Here is a 23,068-nt window from a genome sequence, read left to right as displayed (position 1 = left end):
GAAAATATTTAAAAACCAGGTGTGGTGACACATGCCTTTAATCCCAGCACTTGGGAGGCAGAGGTAGGTAGATTGCTGTGAGTTTGAGGCCACCCTGAGACCACATAGTGAATTCCAGATCAGCCTTGGCTAGTGTGAGACTCTACCACGAAAAACCAAAAAAAAAAAAAAAAAACCCAGAAAATAATAATGTATTTTTCAACATTTTACCAAAAATATCCAGAAAAATAAGATTTTTCCTGACAAAGTGATGAAACTCATGTGTTATATTGTTTTTTCAGATGACTATTATGTTAATACATCAATTTTTTTTTCATTTTTCTATTATTTTACTTCTATAGAACCAAAGTTTGTAGGGTCTTATATGATTCCTGACAATGAAGATCGAGATGACAACAAAGTCTATTTCTTTTTCACTGAAAATGCCTTGGAGGCAGAAAATAGTCCCCATGCCATATACACCCGAGTGGGACGACTCTGCGTGGTAAGGCTGGTGTTTGTCACTAAGCTTGCTAGTATCGTAATATTTCAATAGCCCATTGTTACCAATTTTACATAGGATTCTACCTTAAATATTTTTATTGTATTATGTTAGTTTTTTAAATATGTTAATCAAACTCAAATTTCTATGTGTAAAAAACTTTAGACCCAATGAATCATTGTCAAAGAGGCATGAATTTCATGATTTTCCTCATTTTCAAAGCCACACTAGTAGGAAATAATCTATAAAATTAACATACCTTTCCATTTAGAAATTTGAGTGCTATTTTTCTAATCAACAAAATCTTATTTTTCAAGTTAATACTTTAAATCTATTTGTGCTTGAGAAATTCAGGTTATTTTTTTCTATAGGAAAAATGGCATCTGCAATTTTCTGAGTTTTCAGAGACATTGGGAACATTTAAACCAATTGAAAATAGCAGTGCATAGTATACAAGAATGCTAATAGTTTTATAAATGTAAAATGATCTTGGTATTTAGCAAGTCATTTAAGAATAAATTGGAGATGTTTGTGTATTTGTTTGTATATATGTAGGCTTGTATGTGTGTATTTATAAGCTGTGTGTTTTAAGCTTTCTTTGCTACAGGACATAAAGGTATAATTCTTCCAAATGCTTAACATACGCATATAATGTTTCAACAAGATAATCATCAAGATTACTATATCACAAAAGCCACTACTGCATTTGACAGACTAATAGATTAATATTGTTGAATACCTAGAAAATACAGTGGATGCATCAAAGTGAAAGTTCTCTGATAAAACAGGATGGCAAATGTTAACTGTAGGGAATTACAGCTACAGTATGATTTGAGGACTAAGCTATATTTCTTGCATAAATATGAAAGAATAAATTCTTAATATCTGCCTGTTTAATGGCACTAAATCTTTGTTAGTAAAGGTCCTGCTTCCTTTCTTTCAGAATGATGTGGGAGGGCAGAGAATACTGGTGAATAAATGGAGCACGTTTCTCAAAGCAAGGCTGGTTTGCTCAGTACCAGGCACGAATGGAATTGATACCTATTTTGATGAATTAGGTAAATATTGTGGGGAGATCTAAATTCTATTCTTTGGTCATATATACCTCTCATAATTCTCAATATCTCTGTCACACAGAAAAAATGTGTTCTCTGTAGTATTTAGAGAAGGTTAAATAAAGTCTTTCATTTTAGCCAGGACTTCTGATGGGGCAGAGTAGGGCAGGAAAACAGACTCCGCCTAGAGTCAGTTTCCTCCATGGGGCTCAGCTCAAAATCAACTACAACAAAGATATGATTTGCTGTTTTAACCCAGTCATAGTAGTTTAACTGTGTATGGTAATATATGCCTAAAATTTTCTAAGATCTCAACTATTTTATGTGAATGTATTTTCTTTCATGCAAATAGGACTCACACCCTTTCTTTTCTTTCAGAGGATGTGTTTTTACTGCATACCAAAGACCCTAAGAACCCAGTAATATTTGGACTGTTCAACACCACCAGGTGAGAAACTTATACAGTAAAGAAAAACACTATAAAACAAAAAATGATCTCACTGTGCTACCTTTTATGATGTATTTACCTTGGAAATGCTGTTGACCCCACTCTTCCTGTTCTCTGTGTTTTATGCATCTCCATGTCCTCTTTACCATCTTCTGATTGTCTTACATTTTCATACCTGCAGGTAATGTAGATACTTTCTGTTTGCTTATAATGCCCCAGCATCCTCCAGTGCTCCCTATCCTAATCTCTTCCCTCACTAATCTACAACAAATTGACTTCTTTTTAATCATTTTGTAAAATATTACCTTCATGCTATACAGTCTAGGATTATTCTTTTCCTCTTCAAATATAATTTTATACCCAGGCTTTACAAGCTATTAACTGCAAAGAACTGATCTTCGGAAAGTTTTCCCTCTGATTTCTCTAGCTCTATTTTTGACTAGATAATACCTTGACAGATCACCTATATTTATGTTGCCTGTTCTAATTAAACATATTTACTACTACTGAGCATTTCTTCCTCTTCTAACATTAGTTTACATCAGTTATCCCATACTTGCCATGTATCAGAAGGATCCCCTTATCCTTAGTCAGGAAGCATTCTCCTCACACCTCTGTTCTTGTCTTGTTGTGTAGATTCATAGTGTACACACATTATGATCTACTTTCCATCTTTTAATATGCTGCTTAGAGTTAGAGTTTATGATCTGTTATTGTCCTCTTTATATTTTATATTTATGAAGGAATATCTTTATATTTATTTATATAAATATTTTATATTTATGAAATCAAATAATATGCATGTTGATAAGTGAAATAAATATTTCTAGAGTTGGCTTTGGTTGGAATTTTACATATAGTTGGGCTGATGAGATAGCTCAGTGGGCAAAGTACCAGCCTTGCAAGCATGAGAACTTGAGTTTGAACCCAAATACTCATAGAAAAATGCAAGATATGGCAGCATGTGTCTATAATCCTAGTGGTAGGAAGACAGAATTGGGAAGATCACTGGAATTCAATGGCTAGCCAGTCTACTTTAAGTGCTCAACACCAGGCCAATGAGAGATATAGAAGAAGGTATAAGATATAAGGGTAATAACCAAGGTTGTTCTCTGGTTTCCACCTGTGCACATATGCAGGCACACCTCCACACATACATATACCAATACACATATGAACTCCCATGTACAACATAAACACACAAAAAGTTAACATATGTAATTACCTGGGTATCTTTTTAAATAAGGCATTATGCTTAAAATGATTGAAGTAAAAAAAAACAATAAAAAGTACCTCAGTTCTCTTGGTGCATATAGACTATGTTCTTCATGTGAATTGTATTGGCCTAAACCTGTATCCTTTGCATATGTAGGGCCCTTCTCTAGCTTTGGTTTAATTTTTCAGCAGGTAATTTCTAATGCTCACTTGAATAAAAACATGATAAAATTTTGGACAAAAATGCTAAAGATGTAAAGATAGCTTTCTTCCTACAGAACAACATAGAAATAACTTTCCTATTCACTATACCTTGATGCAAATTAGAAGTGGTTAAATATGGATTCAGTGATCACAATCCATGGAAAGCACCCCCTCCCAAGAAATCTTTATTATTACTTGTAAAGAATAAGACTGTAGTTAACTACAAGTGTGTTATCATGAAAATCATTTTAATTACTGTAACTTAAGGATTTGAGTTACCTGACAAAAATAATTTAAGTAGTTTTTCATGTTTAATAAACTCAGTTCAGTCATTGTTCCACTATCACTGTTTCTCAGTGACCTGAAAGGAAAGATGAAAAAAGTCTAACAATGTTTGGACTTCCAGCCCAAAATATGAAAAATGCCTAAAATTTCACTCAGCTTTTAAACTTGTTCTATAATTAATAAAAACTGATAAATGTAATAAAATCTGAATAGAATTTATAGCATTATTAACAGTATGGTGATTTTTAGAATGCTGTCCACATTAAGATGTAGTAACATAAATAGAGATGTTGTATTAAGATGAGTAATTTTGCTAATAAATTAATTTTAATAATCTGGCCAGAGCATCTTTAAAAATATAAAAACACAGTATAGGTCTTAACAGGTATGAAGAGAAGTATCACAGTTACTCATATACTTCAAACCATGTCATTTACATGTATAGTAGGACATTAAACAAATGGTAAGTCTTGGCATTATAAAACTTAAAATTTTCAATAGTTAATATTTCTAGAGTAGTCAATGTTTCAGGGAATTACAATATATCTTAGAAAGATTTTGTTCTAATGCATATATGTTGGAATATTTGACCAGGTGAACTGTTAGTTACTTCCAGACTTGCTATTTTTTTTTCAGTAACATATTTAGAGGACATGCTATATGTGTCTATCACATGTCAAGCATCCGGGCAGCCTTTAACGGCCCATATGCACATAAGGAAGGACCTGAGTACCACTGGTCGCTATATGAAGGAAAAGTCCCTTACCCAAGACCTGGTTCTGTAAGTGTGATCCTCAAACACAGTGTTATTTTCAGTCTTTTTTGGAAATGTTTTCCTTATGGTTTCACACACTCTACCTCACTGCAGTTAGGAACAATTTAGGAATCTTCATATCCTCATATATGCTTGCTGAATAAAGAAATAATTTTCATATCAAGTCATATGCCAGCTATTTAATGAAAAGAATATAATCTAGAATGGTAGCATTTTAGCAGTACAAGGTATGTGTCATGATTGATACTTTGGCTAAGTAGCACCAACTGAAATAGCAAATTTAAGGAACTGGTAAACACACACACACACAAAAGTCCAAGAAAATGAGTATCACATATTTTTTTTTAATCCCAGCCTTGTGAAAAGAATTACTATCACATGTTGGATTTCAATCAAGAAAATGCCATCCAGTTTTAACATTTTAGTACTTGGCCAGTCTCTTGGTTACGTAAGGAAAACTTTCTCCTTTATTTCTCTAGTGGAATAAAGATGTTCTATCATTTGTCAATGACCAGTTGCTACTAAAGCTCTCTCTAGTTGTTCAAGCTGTTGTATTTGGAAAATGTCTACAGATGATGATAATGGTGATTTTGCATTAGATGGATCCTGTGTGCAACTAGATTAGAAAATGTGTATCATTGCATGTGCTATGTATGTCACTGAGAGCAGTTTGTCATGAAAGTCAGTATGTCCAGTTATATGAAATCTTACCACTATACCTTGCCAGTCTGCAGAAGCCATTTTTTTTTAACAAAGCCAAAACCAAAGTGGAAATAAATCTTACCAGCATTAACAAGTGTAAAGCTTTATTCTACAATCACTCTTTCACTGGCTTAAGATCATTCATTCCAGAAAGATATAAGGTCTATTTTATTTTACCATACTAATTGAAATTACAGTTTAAGTGGGAAAATCTACTCCCATGGCTTAGCTGGAAATACTTCTTAAAAGCACATGGTCTTAATGGATATCAGAATAAGTGATGGATTACTGAACTGTTTCCAAGCTAGTCAAAATGTTTCCAATTATGTATCCTGAAAGAACCCTCAAATAAACCATTCATACCAATTTTTGAAGTGTAGCTCAATCTATTAAAGCCAGCATTTATTAATGTCCTCTTTGCAGAATGTGATTACTACACTATCATTGATATTATTATAAAGTAGAAAATGTTTGTCAAGATAGTCATTGCAATTCATGGTGGTTCTAGAGAAAAGGATATAGTATGAGGAGCTATTATTCACAAGCGTGAATCAACATATGCATTCCATGTGTTAACTAAGGTACTGGAGAGGCTGTGGAGCTATGCATCTGGGTATCAGTGATGTAACAATTGGCATGTGATAGCAAATAATTTGTTTCTCATTTGATCTGCATGAAATCCATATGAGATAGAATGATTCACACAGATGATAGGAGGAAAACAGAGCAAATATTTGTTTTTTTTCTAAATAATTAGCAGCAGTAGATTTTGAATAAATGTTTATGTCACAGGACTAAAATTCTGTACTCAGCCAAGCAAAACTCCCACCAGTGTTATGATTGTCTCAATAATGAGAATGCTGTTTTGTTCAGATGGGATCTTTTTATTCCCCCTGCTAGGTAGTGCAGGCTGGCTTTGAACTCAATATCCTCCTCACTCAGCTTTTGAGTACTAGAGTTGCAGGTGGTATGCACCACTATATGCTGGGCTCTGATCATTCAGAAACTTGCCTTTGTTTTCATAAATATGAGGGGTTTTGTTTTTGGTATGGTGTATTAAACCCACACCTCATTCATGTGAGGCAAGCGCTTTGCCACAGAGCAAAATGACACAGCACTTTGCTATGAAGCCACAACCTCAGTGATGGTAGATCCTTTGGATCCAAATTTAATTCAAATATGAAAAATCAAACTTCAGAAAACAAGGAAAGTAATTTGAACATTCATGGAGTAATATTCCTTTGTCTTTCCCAAACTGTTCTGTTAGTAAATATATCTCACTTTTCTAAGATTTCATTATCCTCTCTGCATTTAAATTCTACCAATTTTAAAAAAATTATAAGCTTTGCAATTTTTAATATTTAGTCAATTTCTGTCATGAAGGACATAAAGCAACTAAGTACTTCTAAATACACTTCATTGCCTGCATGCCCTCCATTTTTCTTATTCTTCCTATGACTCACTGAAATTTCTTAGGTTTAAGATGAAAAGAATGATCTAATCCACTTGTATTTCAGTGTGCCAGCAAGATGAATGGAGGGAGATTTGGAACCACCAAAGACTATCCTGATGATGCCATTCGATTTGCAAGAAGCCATCCACTGATGTACCAGCCCATAAAACCTGCTCATAAAAAGCCAATACTGGTCAGAACTGATGGGAACTACAACCTGAAGCAAATAGCAGTAGATCATGTGGAAGCTGAGGATGGCCAATATGATGTTTTATTTATTGGGACAGGTAAAGAGATAAGAATGCATTGAGGCAATTAAATTGGCCCCAAAGATAATAACTTTGGGCTATCAGAAAATCTTGTAGTGATCCATTAGTACATTCTTTTTATTAGCTATGAAGTTTATTGTATGAATATATTGCATATTGGGCATATTCCCTTCAAGTTATATTCTTTATCTCTACTCCCTGGCCCCATTCCATTGAGAGTCCTCCTCAGTACAGTTATTGGTAGTCACCATGTAGTTATTAATGTAGCAGTTATTAACACATTTTTACAATGCTAATACAGTATAAGAAAGAATGAAACAGGGTTTTGTGTGCTTGCAACTGAGAGTTTATGCCTACTGTCTGGGAAGAATTATCACTATTAACAGTTATAATGCTAAAAATGTGCTGGTTTAAACATCAGTTATGTGATCTAAGGAATGTAAGTATATAAATATAAAATATAAATAATAATAAAAAGATTAAAAAGATGAATATATAAAAATTTTAAAAAATTCAAAAAAAAATAATAATATAAATATAAAATATAAAAAATATAAAAAGAGAGTATTTGAAATTGCAGTAAGTATTAATTACTTTTCTCCTTGCCACAGCACAATATATGACAAAGAAACTTAAAGAAATAAGGTGTATTTTGGCTCACAATTCAAGTGTAAGGCCCATTTTGGCATTGGCAGAGCTGTGGCAGGAGCTTCTGGTGGCTGGTCACATTTTCGTCTGCAGGAAGAAAGCACAAAGAGATAAATGCTCACTTTATTGTTTTTATTCAGCCTAGGATGTAGCCCATGATATGGTACCACCATAGTTAGGGTGGGTCTTCCCACTTAAGTTAACCTAATCTAAATCTAAAAACTTCCACACATATAAGCCCAGAGGTTTGTTTCCATTATGATTCTAACTCCTATGAAAATGGCAAGATTAACCATCTCCTGATTCCTGATATATATATGAATAATCGATACCCTTAATGTTAATGTTTCATTACAGAAGTACAGTACCATAGAAAGAATGGCGCTCCTCTTAGTTCTTCAGTTCCATAATCACCTTTGGCTGCTCAAAAAAGGTCTCAGGATTTTATACAAGAATTTGTACAGTAATTTTGAGTACTAATCATCTTAGTTATACCCTTTAGGCTTCATCACAATAAACCAAGTGTAGCAAGCAGGCTAAAAGGTATACAAATGGGAGTTACCTTTTATATCTGTAGTAGCAAACATTAGCAAAACAAGGTGAATATGCAAAAAGTAAAATTTCTAAATGAATTTATAATTTTAGCTATAATGCATGGAAGATAATTTAAAAGATTTCAGAACATAGAGTAATAAATCCAGAGAAATTTTTTAAAATCTCCTCATGTACACAGAACATGGTATTGGCTCTAGTTGGACCTTTAGAGGAGTAAGCACCCTGCCCAGTATAACATCAACCACAAATAGAATTCTTTAGGGGTATGGCATAGGCATGCATCAAGAATCAGGAAACATTACTAACACTGGTATTTATGCTTCACCAATAATATCCCTTTTTATCCCCCCTTCTAAAAAAATAAGTAAAAGATTTAAGCAAAGAAGCATTCATCTTATTTCCAAAAGTTGATCTTTGGTGCAGACTGTATTTTAAAGATCCTTACATCATCAGACTTCTTTAGTAAGTTTAAGAGTACTTCACTATTCACTATGAGTTCATCCAAAGTGATTTCTGACCATGAAAATTAGTTCTAACAGAAAGATTCAGATTTCATTGTTAGTAAAAGCATGTTATTTTTAATGTCCTATAAAGCATTCCTAAAACTATTGTCTTGTCAGACTGACCAAGCCTACTTGAGAAAAATTATAAAAATATCAGGTTAGTGGCATCATTTATATCCTCTTTGACTCATAGATAGGATACTAAGTTGCAGAATTCACAGAGCCATTTAAACAAAAGAATCTATTTGTTGAGTATATTGGAAAATCCTTCAATAATAGTTACTTCCCCAATATTTGTCAGACATAGCCTTTAACACCACACAAGAGCAGTCATTATTCCAAATTCATAAGTTGCAAATTAACAATTTTTGTTTTGGCCTAAAATTATCTCTGGATTAATTAATATGTGCTTGGTTCTCAAAATTATGGAGATTTTATTTATAGTAACATAAAGTAAAGATAATTATTGTTCACTTAGTTATAATCTAGTTTTTAAATGCAACCACAAAATTTGATTTTTTCAATAAACTGTTCAAATACTATAAAATCTCTTGAATTTGTACTTTATAAAGGCTAAGACTTTGTTACTGAATTATTATTTATACATACAAAATTATTTGCAGGTATAAATTAATCTTTTATTAAATTTATTATAAACAATAAATTCAAAATATTAAAATAAAAAATGAAAATGTAAGATAATTTATAACTATGGAAGCTAAATGGCTGGTTAAAAAAAAGGTCTTCATACTCTCTTAATTTTCAAGTGTAAACCATTGATAAACTTTCTTATTTAATACATATATATAGGCCTGAAGTTTTAGCTCAGTGGTAAATTTATTACCAGCATGTGGGAAGCCCTGTGTTTAATCCCCAGAACCATAAAATCACACAAACAAAAACTGTATTTATGATTTCTATAGGGATTAGATTGAAATGTTTCTTCAGATTAAAAGCATAGTTTCTTACCATGTAAATAGCTTAAGAATTTTCTTGCATCAAGCATCAAAAGAAGCTACTAACAACTTGGCATCTGAGGCCTGAGCAATGGATCAATGTAACAGGAACTTGCTTGCAAGTCTGCCAACCTGAGTTCAATTTACTAGCATCTATGTAAAGCTGGACTCAAAGTGGCACACTAGTCTGTAATCCTAATGTGCCTACAGGAATGGAGTACAGCATTTTCCATGATAATAAACAATATCCCATGGTAATACCCTCTCTCTCCCCCCACCCACTTTCCCCTTTGAAATTCCATTCTCTGTCATATCCCCTCAAGATCTCAGTCTGTCTCTCTTTTATTTTGATGCCATGATCATTTCCTCCTCTTATGATGGTCTTGTGTAGGTACTGTCCGGCACTATGAGGTCATGGATATCCAGGCCATTTTATGTCTGGAGGGAGCACGTTGTAAGGAGCCCTACCCTTCCTTGGCTCTTACATTCTTTTTGCCACCTTTTCCACATTAGACCCTGAGCCTTGGAAGGTGTGATCGAGATATTACTCAGTACTCCAGTCACTTCTTTCCCATACTATAATACCTTCTGAGTTGTCCCAAGGTCACTGCCATCTTAAAAGAGAAGATTCTTTACCCAAAGTGAGAGTAATAATAACATAAGGGTATGAATATTGAGAAAAGTGCTTACTGGGCAGTTTGATAAGCATAGTATATACATGTATCCAGACATCAGCAGATGTTACACCCCTAGAGGTCATGACTACCTGTTTTAAGTTTTCAATATCAGGGATGTATTCCCTCCTGTGGAGCGGGCCTCCAGTCCAATTGGTGGATAGTTGGTTTCCACCATGATAAACGTGCCACTATTGTACCCATTGGTTCCTTTGGCCTGGATGGCCAATTATAAGGCTTGCAGTGTCCAGTGTTGAGTATCTTCACTGGTGGTATCTCTTTCTCACATTGTATAATGGGAGCATGTATAATGGCTTCTTCCAGCTTTCTGTCAGCTGGTCTATATGGAGGAGGTTCTCAGCTCAGTTCCAACAGGATTTCTCAGTGGCCTTGCAACCCAAGTATGTGGAGTCTTCAGCAATAGGGTCTTACCATCTATTCCTGGTGGGAAACCAAGGGCCTCAGCAATGCCCTATAATGTTTTGAGGGCATCAGGGACCTCCCTGGCCAACAACTCACTGGAAGATATCCCATCCCTGGCACTGAAAATTCTCTAGCAATGATCTACGGCTCCTGAGTGTTCCATTGTCCAAAACTGGAGGATTCCATATGATTTATTTATATCCTCTTAGATTTTGATTAGCCCTCCCTCAACCTTTCCTTTACTGCACTCATTGCTATATTGGAGTACAGTGGAGTACAGGAGAATTTGTTAGCTCAGGCAAGCTAGACTATCCTATCCAATGACCAGAACAACAAGGGACTCTTATATCAGAAAGAAGAGGAATGACAGCTTCCATATGCACCCCACACACATATATACCCACACAGACACAGATACAAAATAAAAGAACAAAAACCAAGGCAGGTTGGGGCTGAGAGATGGATGAATAGGTGAGAGAGAGCCTTGCATGGAAAAGTTGTTCTTCAACACCACATAGAAAGCCAGGTTTGGCCACACATATCTGTAACCTTAATCTTGTTGCAGATAGAGAATGGCTGTGGCTCACTGATCAGCCAGTGTGATTGAAAATGGCAGCTCTAACTTTTGTCAGACTCCATCTTAAGGAAACAAAAAAGTAGAGTGTTAGAGGAGGACACCCAGAATCCTATCCCTGCAAGTGTGCACATTAGGCACATACATCTGCACACCTCCACACAAATACGGAAATTTGACTTCTGAATCTAAAATTTGACTTCTGGATTGATCACAACTATTTAAAAATATGTATTTTGGTCTAGAGAGATGGCTTAGCAGTTAAGCATTTGCCTGTGAAGCCTAAGTACCTGGGTTCAAGGTTCTATTCCCCAGGGCCCACTTTAGCCAGATGCACAAGGGGGCACACACATCTGGAGTTCGTTTGCAGTGGCAGGAGGCCCTGGCACGCCCATTTTCTCTCTCTCTCAATCTCTCTCTCTCTGCCTCTTTTTCTCTCCGTCAGTCTCAAATACATAAAAATAAACAAATTTTTAAAATATGTATATTATTTAATTATGGGGGCCAGACATACAAAATAATTTTTATTAACCAAAACTATTGATATATATGTAGTTGTGTGGTTTATAACAGACAGTGATTAAATGTTTATGCATTCATATTTCAGATCTTATTTGAATTCATAGCCACTCTAAGGTCCTTGATTATTTGAAAACTATATTGTAACATAGCTTCTAGTTTACTGCCTCTTTTGCTTTCTTTCAGATACTGGAATTGTGCTTAAAGTAATCACAATTTACAACCAAGAAACAGAATCAATGGAAGAAGTTATCTTAGAAGAACTTCAAATATTCAAGGTATTTTTAAATAAAAAAAATGTATCCCAAATTTATGTATTACTGACAATTAAGGTTGAGAAACAAGAAGAAAAAATGTTAGATTAGTTACAGGACATTTCCCATAGTAGGTATGGTTTGAATTAACAGAAAACAGAAGAATGAATTTAAATCCTAACACCACTATTTTATAGCCATAAAAATTTCAATGAAGCAGCCAATATGTACACAAGATAAATAGAAATTCAGGGAACAATACATTACTATAAAGAAGTGCCATTTGAATTCCAGAATAATGATTGCCAAGGCATAGACTTATCTTATACAAATATAACTACTAGCAACGAGCAGAACATATTCATATAGTGAATATTATGGCATGATAATCATAAAGCTTGTAATTATACTGTATTAATTACAAAATAAATCTAAAAAATAAAAATCAGAAACTGATAGCCAAAAGCTTAGAATAAAACAATTACATGTGAGTCTATTGTGCATATCTACCATATTCTATAAAGGCCTCATTGAAGCAGTTATAATATTTAATACAATTACTCACTAGCTTTCCTTATGAGGAAGATCCTGAAAATTTTCTGTTATAATGTTTTCATCTGATCAGTTCACAACCTTGTTTTATGTATGTTTCTGTTTAAAAATATTTTAGTAGTACAATGTTGATAAATTAACATTGAGCTCACAGTCAGCAATACTGTTATTTATATCTCAACGAAGCTTATCTAATACACAAATTTGCTTCAATGAATGCATCACAACCTTTGTGGGTTTAGAAACTCTAAGCAGCTCACCAGGAACAAAATGCCTAGGCATGAAAAGTACATGGTAGTAAATTGTCCACAAAGAAGACCCTTATTTATACCATGGGGAATGAAACAATGTACAGGAGACTCAACTGTGTGCATTCTACAACTCAATTTCATAGTTACTATGTACATAATGTGTATCTGCTAATGAAAATTCATTAGTATTGGGATTAGAGATTAATTTTAACAGGTAAGCATATGTACAAATACAGAATCTACAAATTGTAAGAACTGACCATTTTTGTATGCAATGGATAAATGATTTGATTAATGAAAAGCAGAGGACATTGACCTCTGGTGTCCTGGAGATTAGACACTTCAGAGCTACCCACTCAGCAATCACTCTTCTATCTCAACTAGAGCAGCTATGCTGTAATTTGCCCTGGGGCCTTCTATATAAAATATCTTTCCTCATTGTGGACCCTAGCTCTCATTGCCAGTGTCCAACACTCTTTTCATATTAACTCTTAAACATTGATGCTCTGCTTGAATGAATAAATGAATGACACAGTCTTTAAAAGACTCTACAGTATAAATCCGTCCCTCTCCCCCGCCCCCCAATGTTCATTTAAGGTCTAGGGAGATGTATCAGTGATTAAAAGCACTTGCTCCTTAAGCATGAAGGCCTCTTGGGCCAGAAACTACAAAGTAAGACTCCCCAGAACTCAGGTAAAAGACTAGGCTAGGCATGGCTACATAGGGTCTGTAACCTCAGTGTGCAGCATGGGGTGGGAGGAAAGGGAGGCCTGGGAATCATGGGAACTTGCTGACAGCAGCATTATGTTGAGGGAGAAACTCCATCTCAAGGAAATTCAGCAGTGAGCTATAAGAGAAGGATACTGTCATTTTCCTCTTGCCTCCACATGCACACACATGGGACACACACAGCAAATACCACATATCACACACACCGCACATGCCAAAAAATACTGATTGAAAACATCAAGTATTCTTTGTATTTTTGTTTGTTTGTTTGTTTTTCAAGGTAGGGCCTTGCTCTAGCCCAGGCTGACCTGGAATTCACTCTGTATTCTCAGGGAGGCCTTGAACCAAGGGCAATCCTCCTACCTCTGCCTTCCGAGTGCTGGGATTAAAGGTATGCACCACCATGCCCAGCAAGTATTCTTTTTTTTAAAAAAGAATTCTTCATAGGATAATTATACCCGAAGTTAATTCCATCTGTCTAGTGTTTTTCCATTTGCAGAATTAACCAGCTTGCTGTGCTCCCTAAAGATGTTATATTCTTGATCAACACTGACAAAATAACACATAGGCTATTAAATCTATGCCTTATATTACCATTCTCTGGTTCAATTCTAAGAAAATGTGTTCGTTTGTCTGGTTCAATGAATAGTGATCCATTATGATCAGTTCAGCAGAAAAGTGTTTAGCTTGTGCTTGGGTTATAGAAACTCAAAGTCACGTGGTTGATTAGCAATGACAACTACTCTAGAACACAAATTTATATATAACATTAAAATTCTGATTTTTAAAGCCAGGCATGGTGGCACATGCCTTTAATCCCAACACTTGAGGGGCAGAGGTAGGAGAATTGCTGTGAGTTTGAAAGACCACCCTGATACTACAGAGTGAATTCCAGGTCAGCCTGGGCTACAGTGAAACCCTACCTTGGGAAAAAAAAAATACAAAATCTGATTGTATTATTTTATTTAAGGATGCTGGAGCATATAAATCACAAGCAATACTCAAAAGCAAATACAAAACTTTCATTCCAGTGACAAGAATTATTGAGCCAACTAGATTATCCATTACATTTTTCATATGCATATCTCCTGCTCTACATGAGAAAAAAATAAAAGCCTTATTTTAATTGAACTTACTTATTAAAATGAAAGCTATAAGCTTCTAGGTATCAAATAACTGATAGATACTTTGATTTCAGGTAATTTATAACAATATTAAGATAGATATTCTTATTTATCCCTTATTAAAAAGGAAGATTGTTATTCTTTTTCAGGATCCAGTTCCTATCATTTCTATGGAAATTTCTTCAAAAAGAGTAAGTTACACATGATTGTGTATGTATCTTCAATATATTAGTAAAATCCAATCATGTAAGAATATTACCTCATAATTTATACATGGAAAGCTTAGGTTTTGCCTTTATCACTTCATTTTATTAATGAGAATCTTAATTATTGAGGATCATTTTATTTTATTAGGAACATCTGAAGTAATTTTTCAGATGAGTAATATACTATTTCTGAATACAGATGCAATTATAACCTATTCTAGAGTATGTATCTGACTTGACTGAAATTTTATGCTTATATTTAGTGTATGCCTGCATGTTCTATTTTTTAAAAATATATTTTATTTATTTATTTGAGAGTGAAAGAGAAAGAGAGAATGGATGTGCCAGGGTCTCCAGCCACTGCAAATTAACTCCAGATGCATGCGCCCCCCCCCTTGTGCATCAGGCTTACGTGGGTCCTGGAGAATCGAACCAGGATCCTTTGGCTTTATAGGCAAATGCTTGAACTGCTAAGCCATCTCTTAGGTGATGGAAAATAAGCTAAGGATAGCGTACTTCTAGAATTAACACAGTCTTGCCTAGTTTTCCAAAACAACTATTTTTGCAAATATATTAATAATGATGATAACCAAAGTGTATGCAGTGAAACCTGTCTCCCTTCATTTCTGTGGAATTAACTGTTGGTGGAAATATTTCCCATGCATATATTGTTTAAAATTTATTATCAGTAATGTTCTGCTACTTATTATGTCAAGGATTTTAAAGTGTATACTATCTTATTATGCAATAAAAACATTTAGAAGATGTATGTTCTAAAGGTTTCTGTTGAAATGTCAGTGATTAATTATCCAATCTTTTGCTGGATGTTACTGTAGGTGTTTCAGGGAAGAGCTAGTGGGTTATATAAATCAAGAATATTTCTGCTGAGATAATGAATTGAGGACTAGACAACCTGAGTGCTGGTGATGCTAAGTTCAGTAGTTTTGTTATTCTTGCTTTGAAATGTAACCTCTAAACTTTAGAGAAAATGAAGTGTAGAGCTTCCATTCTCTGTTTCTAGCAACTGTTGTGACTTATGTGAGCATTTACAGACATGGCTGTAAAGCCACCAATGCTTTCTGCTAATGGCATCTTGGTTTCCATAGCAACAGCTCTATATTGGATCCACTTCTGCTGTGGCCCAAGTCAGATTCCATCACTGTGACATGTATGGAAGTGCTTGTACTGACTGCTGCCTGGCTCGAGACCCTTACTGTGCCTGGGATGGCATATCTTGTTCCCGCTACTACCCAACAGGAACACATGCAAAAAGGTAAGATATGATGCTTGGTGAATTTTTTCATTGTTCAAAAAAGATTCAGTTTTATCTCTTCTCTTTCTGTACTCATTCAGTGAAAATAACAAGACTATCTTTATTTAAATAAATTGTAATAATTACATATAAGCTTAGAAATGAAATTTTCTTGAAAATTCACTGTAATGTCTCACTGTCTATATAGAGTACAACTAAACATGATTTTGAAAGTTTTTCCCCCAACCAGATTTCTATTAACTCTTTCCTTTACAAAAAAAGGTGGGAGACATGGTTCCTATAAAACATGAAGTATGTTTAGTTAAAAGTAAAATGTGGAAATAGCAGGCCACCATAATTGAAGAATTCAAAGACTTGAAAAGAAAATAAATAAATAAATTCTACAATCCATCCTACAGTCTCCAATGACTTCTCACCAGCTGGTCTTCATTTGTTTCATTTTTAAAAGTGAATATTTTAACTCCTAGGCAAATGCATGACCTGTATAATTAATGAAATGTGTGATTAATTCAACACAAATGAGAGGTACTACAAGACTTCTGGATTCTAATGTCTAAGTCTGGAGGACACTGCCATTTGTCAGAAAAAGGAAACCCAAGATTTTTAAGCAAAGGAACTTTTTGGTTCTCAAACACTCTGAAGGATACTGATGTTTCTCCCCTCAAGTTTTACAGACTTGTTTATATGTTGGAGAAAGAAGGAAAAATATTTTCATATTTCATAGAATAAACAGTTTTATTCACAGAATAAATGATCAAAGAATAAATAAAGCAATATATGGAACTATATAAAGTATGAAAATAGTTTGTATTAATTTCAATAATTCTTGCTATTTAACTTAGCACTGGTTTTCTAAATATATTTTAAAATGAAATTGAACATAATTCACTATAATGAATTTTAAAGATTCAACCAGTTAGTAATTCAAAACATTTGTCAGTTTGACTTGAACAAGAAAGGATATAATAAGCCAATGTTGAAATAAGCCTTTGAGAGGACATTTTTCACTAAAATAATTTACCAGTTATGCTAAAGAATTGAGCAAATTAACTGAAGTTTGCAAAATGCTTTTTGGCATTTAAAATCTTTTGCTTGTGTCCTTTTAAAGTGGGAGGGGCTCATGTAACCCAGGTTGTACTTGATAAGTAGCCAAGGCTGGCCTTGAATTCCTTAATTATCTTGTTCTAGTGCTCAGATTACAGACATAAGCCATTGCACTTGGTTTCTTTCTAGCTTTCTTTCTTTTTGGACTGTGTGTGTGTGTGTGTGTGTGTGTGTGTGTGTGTGTGTGTGTGTGTGTTTTCACATGTATGAGTGTAGGTGCCTGTATATTATGGCCATGCATGTAGAGGGCAGAGGACAAGTTTCAAGTGTCAGTCTGTGCCTTCTACCTCCCATGAAATAGGGTCTGTACTTGCTTACTGCTGCTTTCCCAAGATTGGTTGCACCCCCTTCTCTCCCCTGAGCTTTCTGGTGGATTTTCATATCTGTGCCTCCGTTTAACCAGGAGTGGCTATGATTAGAGATGCCCAATGCAATGTCTGTCTTACAAATGCTTAGTAATTTGTGTGTGTGTGTGTGTGCACGCGCGCACACGTGAGCATGCATGTGCACATGCGCATGCGTACAAAAACAAATGCCAGATGCATGCATCACTTTTCATATCTGGCTTTATGTTGGTGCTGCGGAATTAATTGAATTTGGGCCAGCAGACTATGTAAATAAGTGCCTTTAAATTCTAAGCCATCTCCTCAACTCAGTTGTCTCCCTTTTTATATGAATGCTAGGGTTCTGAACTCCACTATATCTTCCCATACCATTAAAATAATTCTTGAGGAATATAGCCATATTACTAAGGTGAACTACTTAAGGGTTATTTTTTTACCTACTACACACTTAGTATACCCTGAGCAAGGAGTTTGAAGCAACATTCACTGACCCTTGCTCCTAGAACATCAAACCCTAAGCTAGAGAATGGAACAGCAAATAAACAGCAGTAGTTCAGTTCTGCACATTTAAAGTATTCTGTCAAGTTCAACACATATGACACTTTGTTTAATTCTCAAAACCATACAATCTTTGGGCACATTCTTGGAGCTAGAGATATAAGGAGATACTAGCAAAAGGAAAATAATTGAACAAAGACATAGAATAATTAGGGAAATAATGTACTTCCCTGATACCAAAGTCATTCAGCAGGATCATAGGTGAAATGGTAATATTTTTCAAAGATTAATACTAGTATTTTTTAAAATTTTTGTTTAAATTTATTTTTAGCTGAAACAAAATGTAGACGTTCATGAGCCATTATATAATACTTTCATATATTATATATCCCATGATAATTAAGTCATGGTAAGCATATCTATCTGTTCAAAGACTTATGATTTTTTTAAATTTATTATTTATTTAAGAGCAACAGACAGAGAGAGAGAAAGAGAGAGAGAGAGGGAAAGAATGGGCGCGCCAGGGCCTCCAGCCACTGCAAAGGAACTCCAGATACATGTGCCCTCCTGTGCATCTGGCTAATGTGGGTTCTGGAGAGTCGAGCCTCAAACCATTGTCCTTAGGCTTCACAGGCAAGTGTTTCACTGCTAAGCCATCTCTCCAGCCCCGACTTACGATTTTTTATGGTGAAAGTGTTCAAAGTCCTTTATTCTAAATTTTAGAAATAAAGGAATATGTTCTACAGTCAAGGGTAAATGATTTTTTTCTCATACTCCTTTTTATAACACTAATAAGGCATTAATATATTATCAGCAACAACAAAAATGTTTGCAAGTCTTGCACCAAATGCTTATGGATATCAAGGTTTCATGTCAGGCATGTGATGATGATGACTTCTTGATGAGCTGCTTCCAGAGCTAACTCTTTTGTGGTGCATCCATGGTACATTTTTTTTTAAATTTTATTTATTTATTTGAGAGCAACAGACAGACAGAAGGAGGCAGAGAGAGAAAGAGAGAGAATGGGCGTGCTAGGGCCTCCAGGCGCTGCAAACGAACTCCAGACACATGCACCCCCTTGTGCATCTGGCTAACGTGGGTCCTGGGGAATGGAGCCTCAAACCAGGGTCCTTAGGCTTCACAGGCAAGTGCTTAACCACTAAGTCATCTCTTCAGCCCGTGGTACATTTTTTTAAGAGTGTATAACTATGAAGTTGGTAATATCTTAAGAGAAAGGCTAAAAACAATTACTTATAAAAAGCTAAATAATGCACCAAATTGTAGATAGGAGAGACTGAAATGCCAGGGTCAGATGCTATGTTTATAATGAATTTGTTTAATGGCATGAAATAGTCATGTTTCAATGGTGTCAAATTCTCTTCAACCATCACTCACCCCTAGGAGGAGAACTTGTTGAATAAATTCCAGCATATAAAGAGGAAATAATTTGCTTTGATAGTGAACATGTCTGCTTCAGACCTGAATAAAAGTTGAAATAGAAAACTGCTCATTAAAATAAACACTTCTGTTCATAGAGCAAAAATCACTTGACAAGGGAAAAACAAATTCACAATTCAAACCACTTGATTAAAATGGCCTTCCAAAGGACACTATAATTCACAAAGCTAGGTCTTTGTCTCATTATTTCTCCCCTTGTCAATTTCCAGAATTCTCTTGAACAGTTTCTGAAAAGCAAGAGGAAAAAAAGAAAGAAAAATATGCAACTTTCAAAAAGTAGGTAGCTTTGCTCAGATATTCCCAAACTAATGATTTAAAAACATCCTTGAGGCTTTTATTCATTTTAAATGATTAAATGTTTTAATATACTTCATATTCCTAAAATCTGCTTGGGAGTAGTCTCCTGGGTTAGCTGTGTATGAAGTTGTTGCTATGTGAGAAAAAAATAATGTCATCTCTTGGTATAGCATCCTATTGTCATTAGTGAGAGGCAATGAAGAGACTTTAAAACAACAAAAATTTGAGACTGTAATAGATTTTAAGTGTCATTTAAGCAACCCCATTTTACAAATGAAGACAAAAAGGCAGGAAAGTGAATCAAAGTACATAATCATAGAGACTGCTAGTGATGCATTCTGGTTTGAATCTGATCTGTTTCCTGAGTTTTACCATTATATATGGTTAGAGAGTGTCAATGTGACTGCAAACTTGACCATCTTCCTTTAGGGTAAAACTTGATCTTTGCCTTCAGTTTTCCCTTTAGTCTTGAAAAAATTCCATGGCTTAGAGCAGTAAGTAGTGTGTTCCACCTTTATGTAATACTCCTACTTTCATCTCTAATTTGAATTAAGTCTACCATAGACCTTGAATTTAAAATTCCATTGCAAATAATTAAAAGTTCCATAGAATAATATGTTTTAAAAGATTCTTAAAGTCTTAAAACAGACTGATATTCCTGAAATCTTTTCAATGAATATGAACAAATGTACCAGTTTTAGTTACATATCTAAACAAAACAGAAAATATAAAAATATTCTAGAAGAGATCCTGATTGTAATAAACAAACAGAAGGAAAAATGATATTTCTTGAGTCCCTCCAGATGTAAAACATACAACTAACTATCTGTAATACAACACTTTAAATAGAGCATACATTTTCTAACCATTATATCTGTATGAAAAGGCAAGCTGGATATATTATTTATTGTTCTCTTTCTATTGTAAAACTTATTTGCATGAGGTGATAATCATGACAGGAAAATAGAACATTTTGATGCCTTTTTTTCACATTGTTTATAGGAGTTTCAGGACCTTGTACGGAAATAAATATTTTGCTTCAACTTCCATTGTTCTTACCTGCACACATTCCTTGAGACCCCAAACCCTCTTCCAGCCAGATATTTCTTGTTGAACCAAATTGATAACAAAATATAAAGAGAAATTTATTAAATTAATGATTGGGTATCTGGAATTTGAATGTAAACATTTACAGAATAGTGTTAAACACTGATCTTAATAATTTAAAATATTCCATGGAAATAAGGAAAACAAGAACCCTGGATTTTATAATTCTTTTTCATGACTGATCAACTTTTCCACTTGGAATTTGACTTGAATCCTTACTGTTTTGGCTACATTTGAAAATCTGGAAAATTAAAATCTGAGCATCTCCTAAATTGTTTTTCTTTCAGGCGGTTCCGCAGACAAGATGTCCGGCATGGCAATGCAGCCCAGCAATGCTTTGGACAGCAGTTTGCTGGTAAGTTTTACAGAATGGATGGGTATGAACTACTTAGAGTATAGGCTGACAATAAGCTGCAGTTTTTAAAGAGTTACTTTTTGGTTGATGTACCTTGAAACACTAATTGAATGTATTTTCTGTATAGTTAACTTCATATATTTGACATATAATTTTTACAGAATCAATGAAATAAGATTCATACACATTTACCATCATCACCTTTGATATTAGACCTAAAAGGCAAGGATCCTAAAATAACAATACAGCATATGTCAACTGGCTGATGACAGTGAATTGTAATTGTATCTCTTTTTCTCAAAACCAAGTGTGGTAAACTTTCATCAATCTAACTGCTAAGTTTTAGAACAGTGAAAAATCCTCTTTTGCTATGGTAGAGTAAGCCTAAAACTATCATTGTCACTTGTCAGCTTTAGTTAGGCAACTGCAATGAAGTTAAATAGAAAAAAAAGAGACATTTTTCTTACCTCACATAAGGATGGGTGGTTGCAGGCTGTTTTATGCCATGGGAAGCAGCAGGAGCAAGGCCACCACTAGGGAGGCTCAGAGTCGGTAAGGCCACATTCAGAATTTGCATCCTATATTCAATCTGTTAGAACTGGGCTGACCCAGGATTCAGTAATACATTTTGGAGTCAAGGAGGACTCCAGTAATGGGAGAAATCCTGGCATCTTATTATTAAGTTTATCTTAATGAAAACAAAAAAGAAAAAGGAAACACTTGCTTTTATTTTCCATTGGAGGTCAATATGCTTGCCCTTACTCATATTTGATTTCAAGTCTACTGAGACTCTTCTTGGTTCAAAACACAGACTCTAATGAATACTCTCTGATTATCTTTAGGTCAGTTTTACAATCTTTTCTTACAAAGGAGCCCAATGCCTGGATAAGTAGAATCCCTTATGTGGATGCCATGCATACTGGCTTTTGTGATTCCAGCTTTCATTGATTTCTCATTTCTGCTCTCATTTGTAATGGTGAATCTGTGCCTTGCTTGAACATTTGGTGCTCATAATCTTTCTCCTGCCTTATCAGAGAGCACTATATTGATTTTTCACAAGTTTAACATGGATGTAAACTCTTACTGTCCTCACTAGCCCATCTTTTGAAACCAAAATCCCAGTTGCCTTCTTGCATCTAATTCTAACATCTTCTTGTCTTAAATAAATAATATATTTATATGTATATGTATATGTACATATATAAATAAATAATATATATGTGCATATATATATAATTTATGTGTTTATTTATTTGAGAGAGAGAGATAGACAGAAAAAGAAGCAGACAGTGAGTAAGTATGGGCATTCCAAGGCTTCCTGCTCTTGTAAATTAGCTGGACACATGTGCCACTTAGTGATCTGGCTTCATGTGGGTAGTAGGGAATCAAACCCAGATTTTGCAAGCAAGCACCTCTAACCACTGAGCAATCTCTCCAGCCCTTGTCTTGCCTTTAATGCCGAGATTTTACTATGCCAATCTGAGCAATTCTTTTAAATGACTTTACATAGAAATTAGTAACAATTAATGAGCAGTTGACATTGCTTCAAGGACCTCAATGAATATTTAAAGAAATAATTTACTAGTAAAATTCCAGTTTCAAGGCCCATATTATAATTTCTGTTGTAGGAGATGCTTTGGATAAAACAGAAGAGAGGCTAGCTTACGGCATAGAGAAGAACAGTACCTTGCTGGAATGTACCCCGCGATCTTTACAAGCAAAAGTCATTTGGTTTGTACAGAAAGGACATGAAACAAGGAAAGATGAGGTAATTCAT

The 23,068-nt window shown here is 34.7% G+C and overlaps 1 protein-coding gene across 2 annotated transcripts in view; it reads left to right on the top strand.

Moving 5' to 3' along the window:
• Window positions 1-23,068, top strand: part of Sema3e (semaphorin 3E) — a 243,072-nt gene that overhangs the window by 204,090 nt on the left and 15,914 nt on the right. For both annotated transcript variants that reach the window (XM_004662235.2, XM_045160898.1), the window contains exons 7-16: window positions 342-484; window positions 1,425-1,539; window positions 1,915-1,984; window positions 4,325-4,469; window positions 6,683-6,905; window positions 11,926-12,017; window positions 14,799-14,840; window positions 15,962-16,128; window positions 21,224-21,291; window positions 22,920-23,059. In XM_004662235.2, coding sequence (XP_004662292.1) covers window positions 342-484; window positions 1,425-1,539; window positions 1,915-1,984; window positions 4,325-4,469; window positions 6,683-6,905; window positions 11,926-12,017; window positions 14,799-14,840; window positions 15,962-16,128; window positions 21,224-21,291; window positions 22,920-23,059 — 1,205 coding nt within the window. The remainder of the gene's footprint in view (window positions 1-341; window positions 485-1,424; window positions 1,540-1,914; window positions 1,985-4,324; window positions 4,470-6,682; window positions 6,906-11,925; window positions 12,018-14,798; window positions 14,841-15,961; window positions 16,129-21,223; window positions 21,292-22,919; window positions 23,060-23,068) is intronic.

Source organism: Jaculus jaculus, chromosome 10, assembly GCF_020740685.1.
Source record: "Jaculus jaculus isolate mJacJac1 chromosome 10, mJacJac1.mat.Y.cur, whole genome shotgun sequence".
Taxonomy (NCBI): Eukaryota; Metazoa; Chordata; class Mammalia; order Rodentia; family Dipodidae; genus Jaculus; species Jaculus jaculus.
Note: the sequence above shows the minus strand (reverse complement) of the source record. Positions and strands in the feature narration are given on the sequence as shown.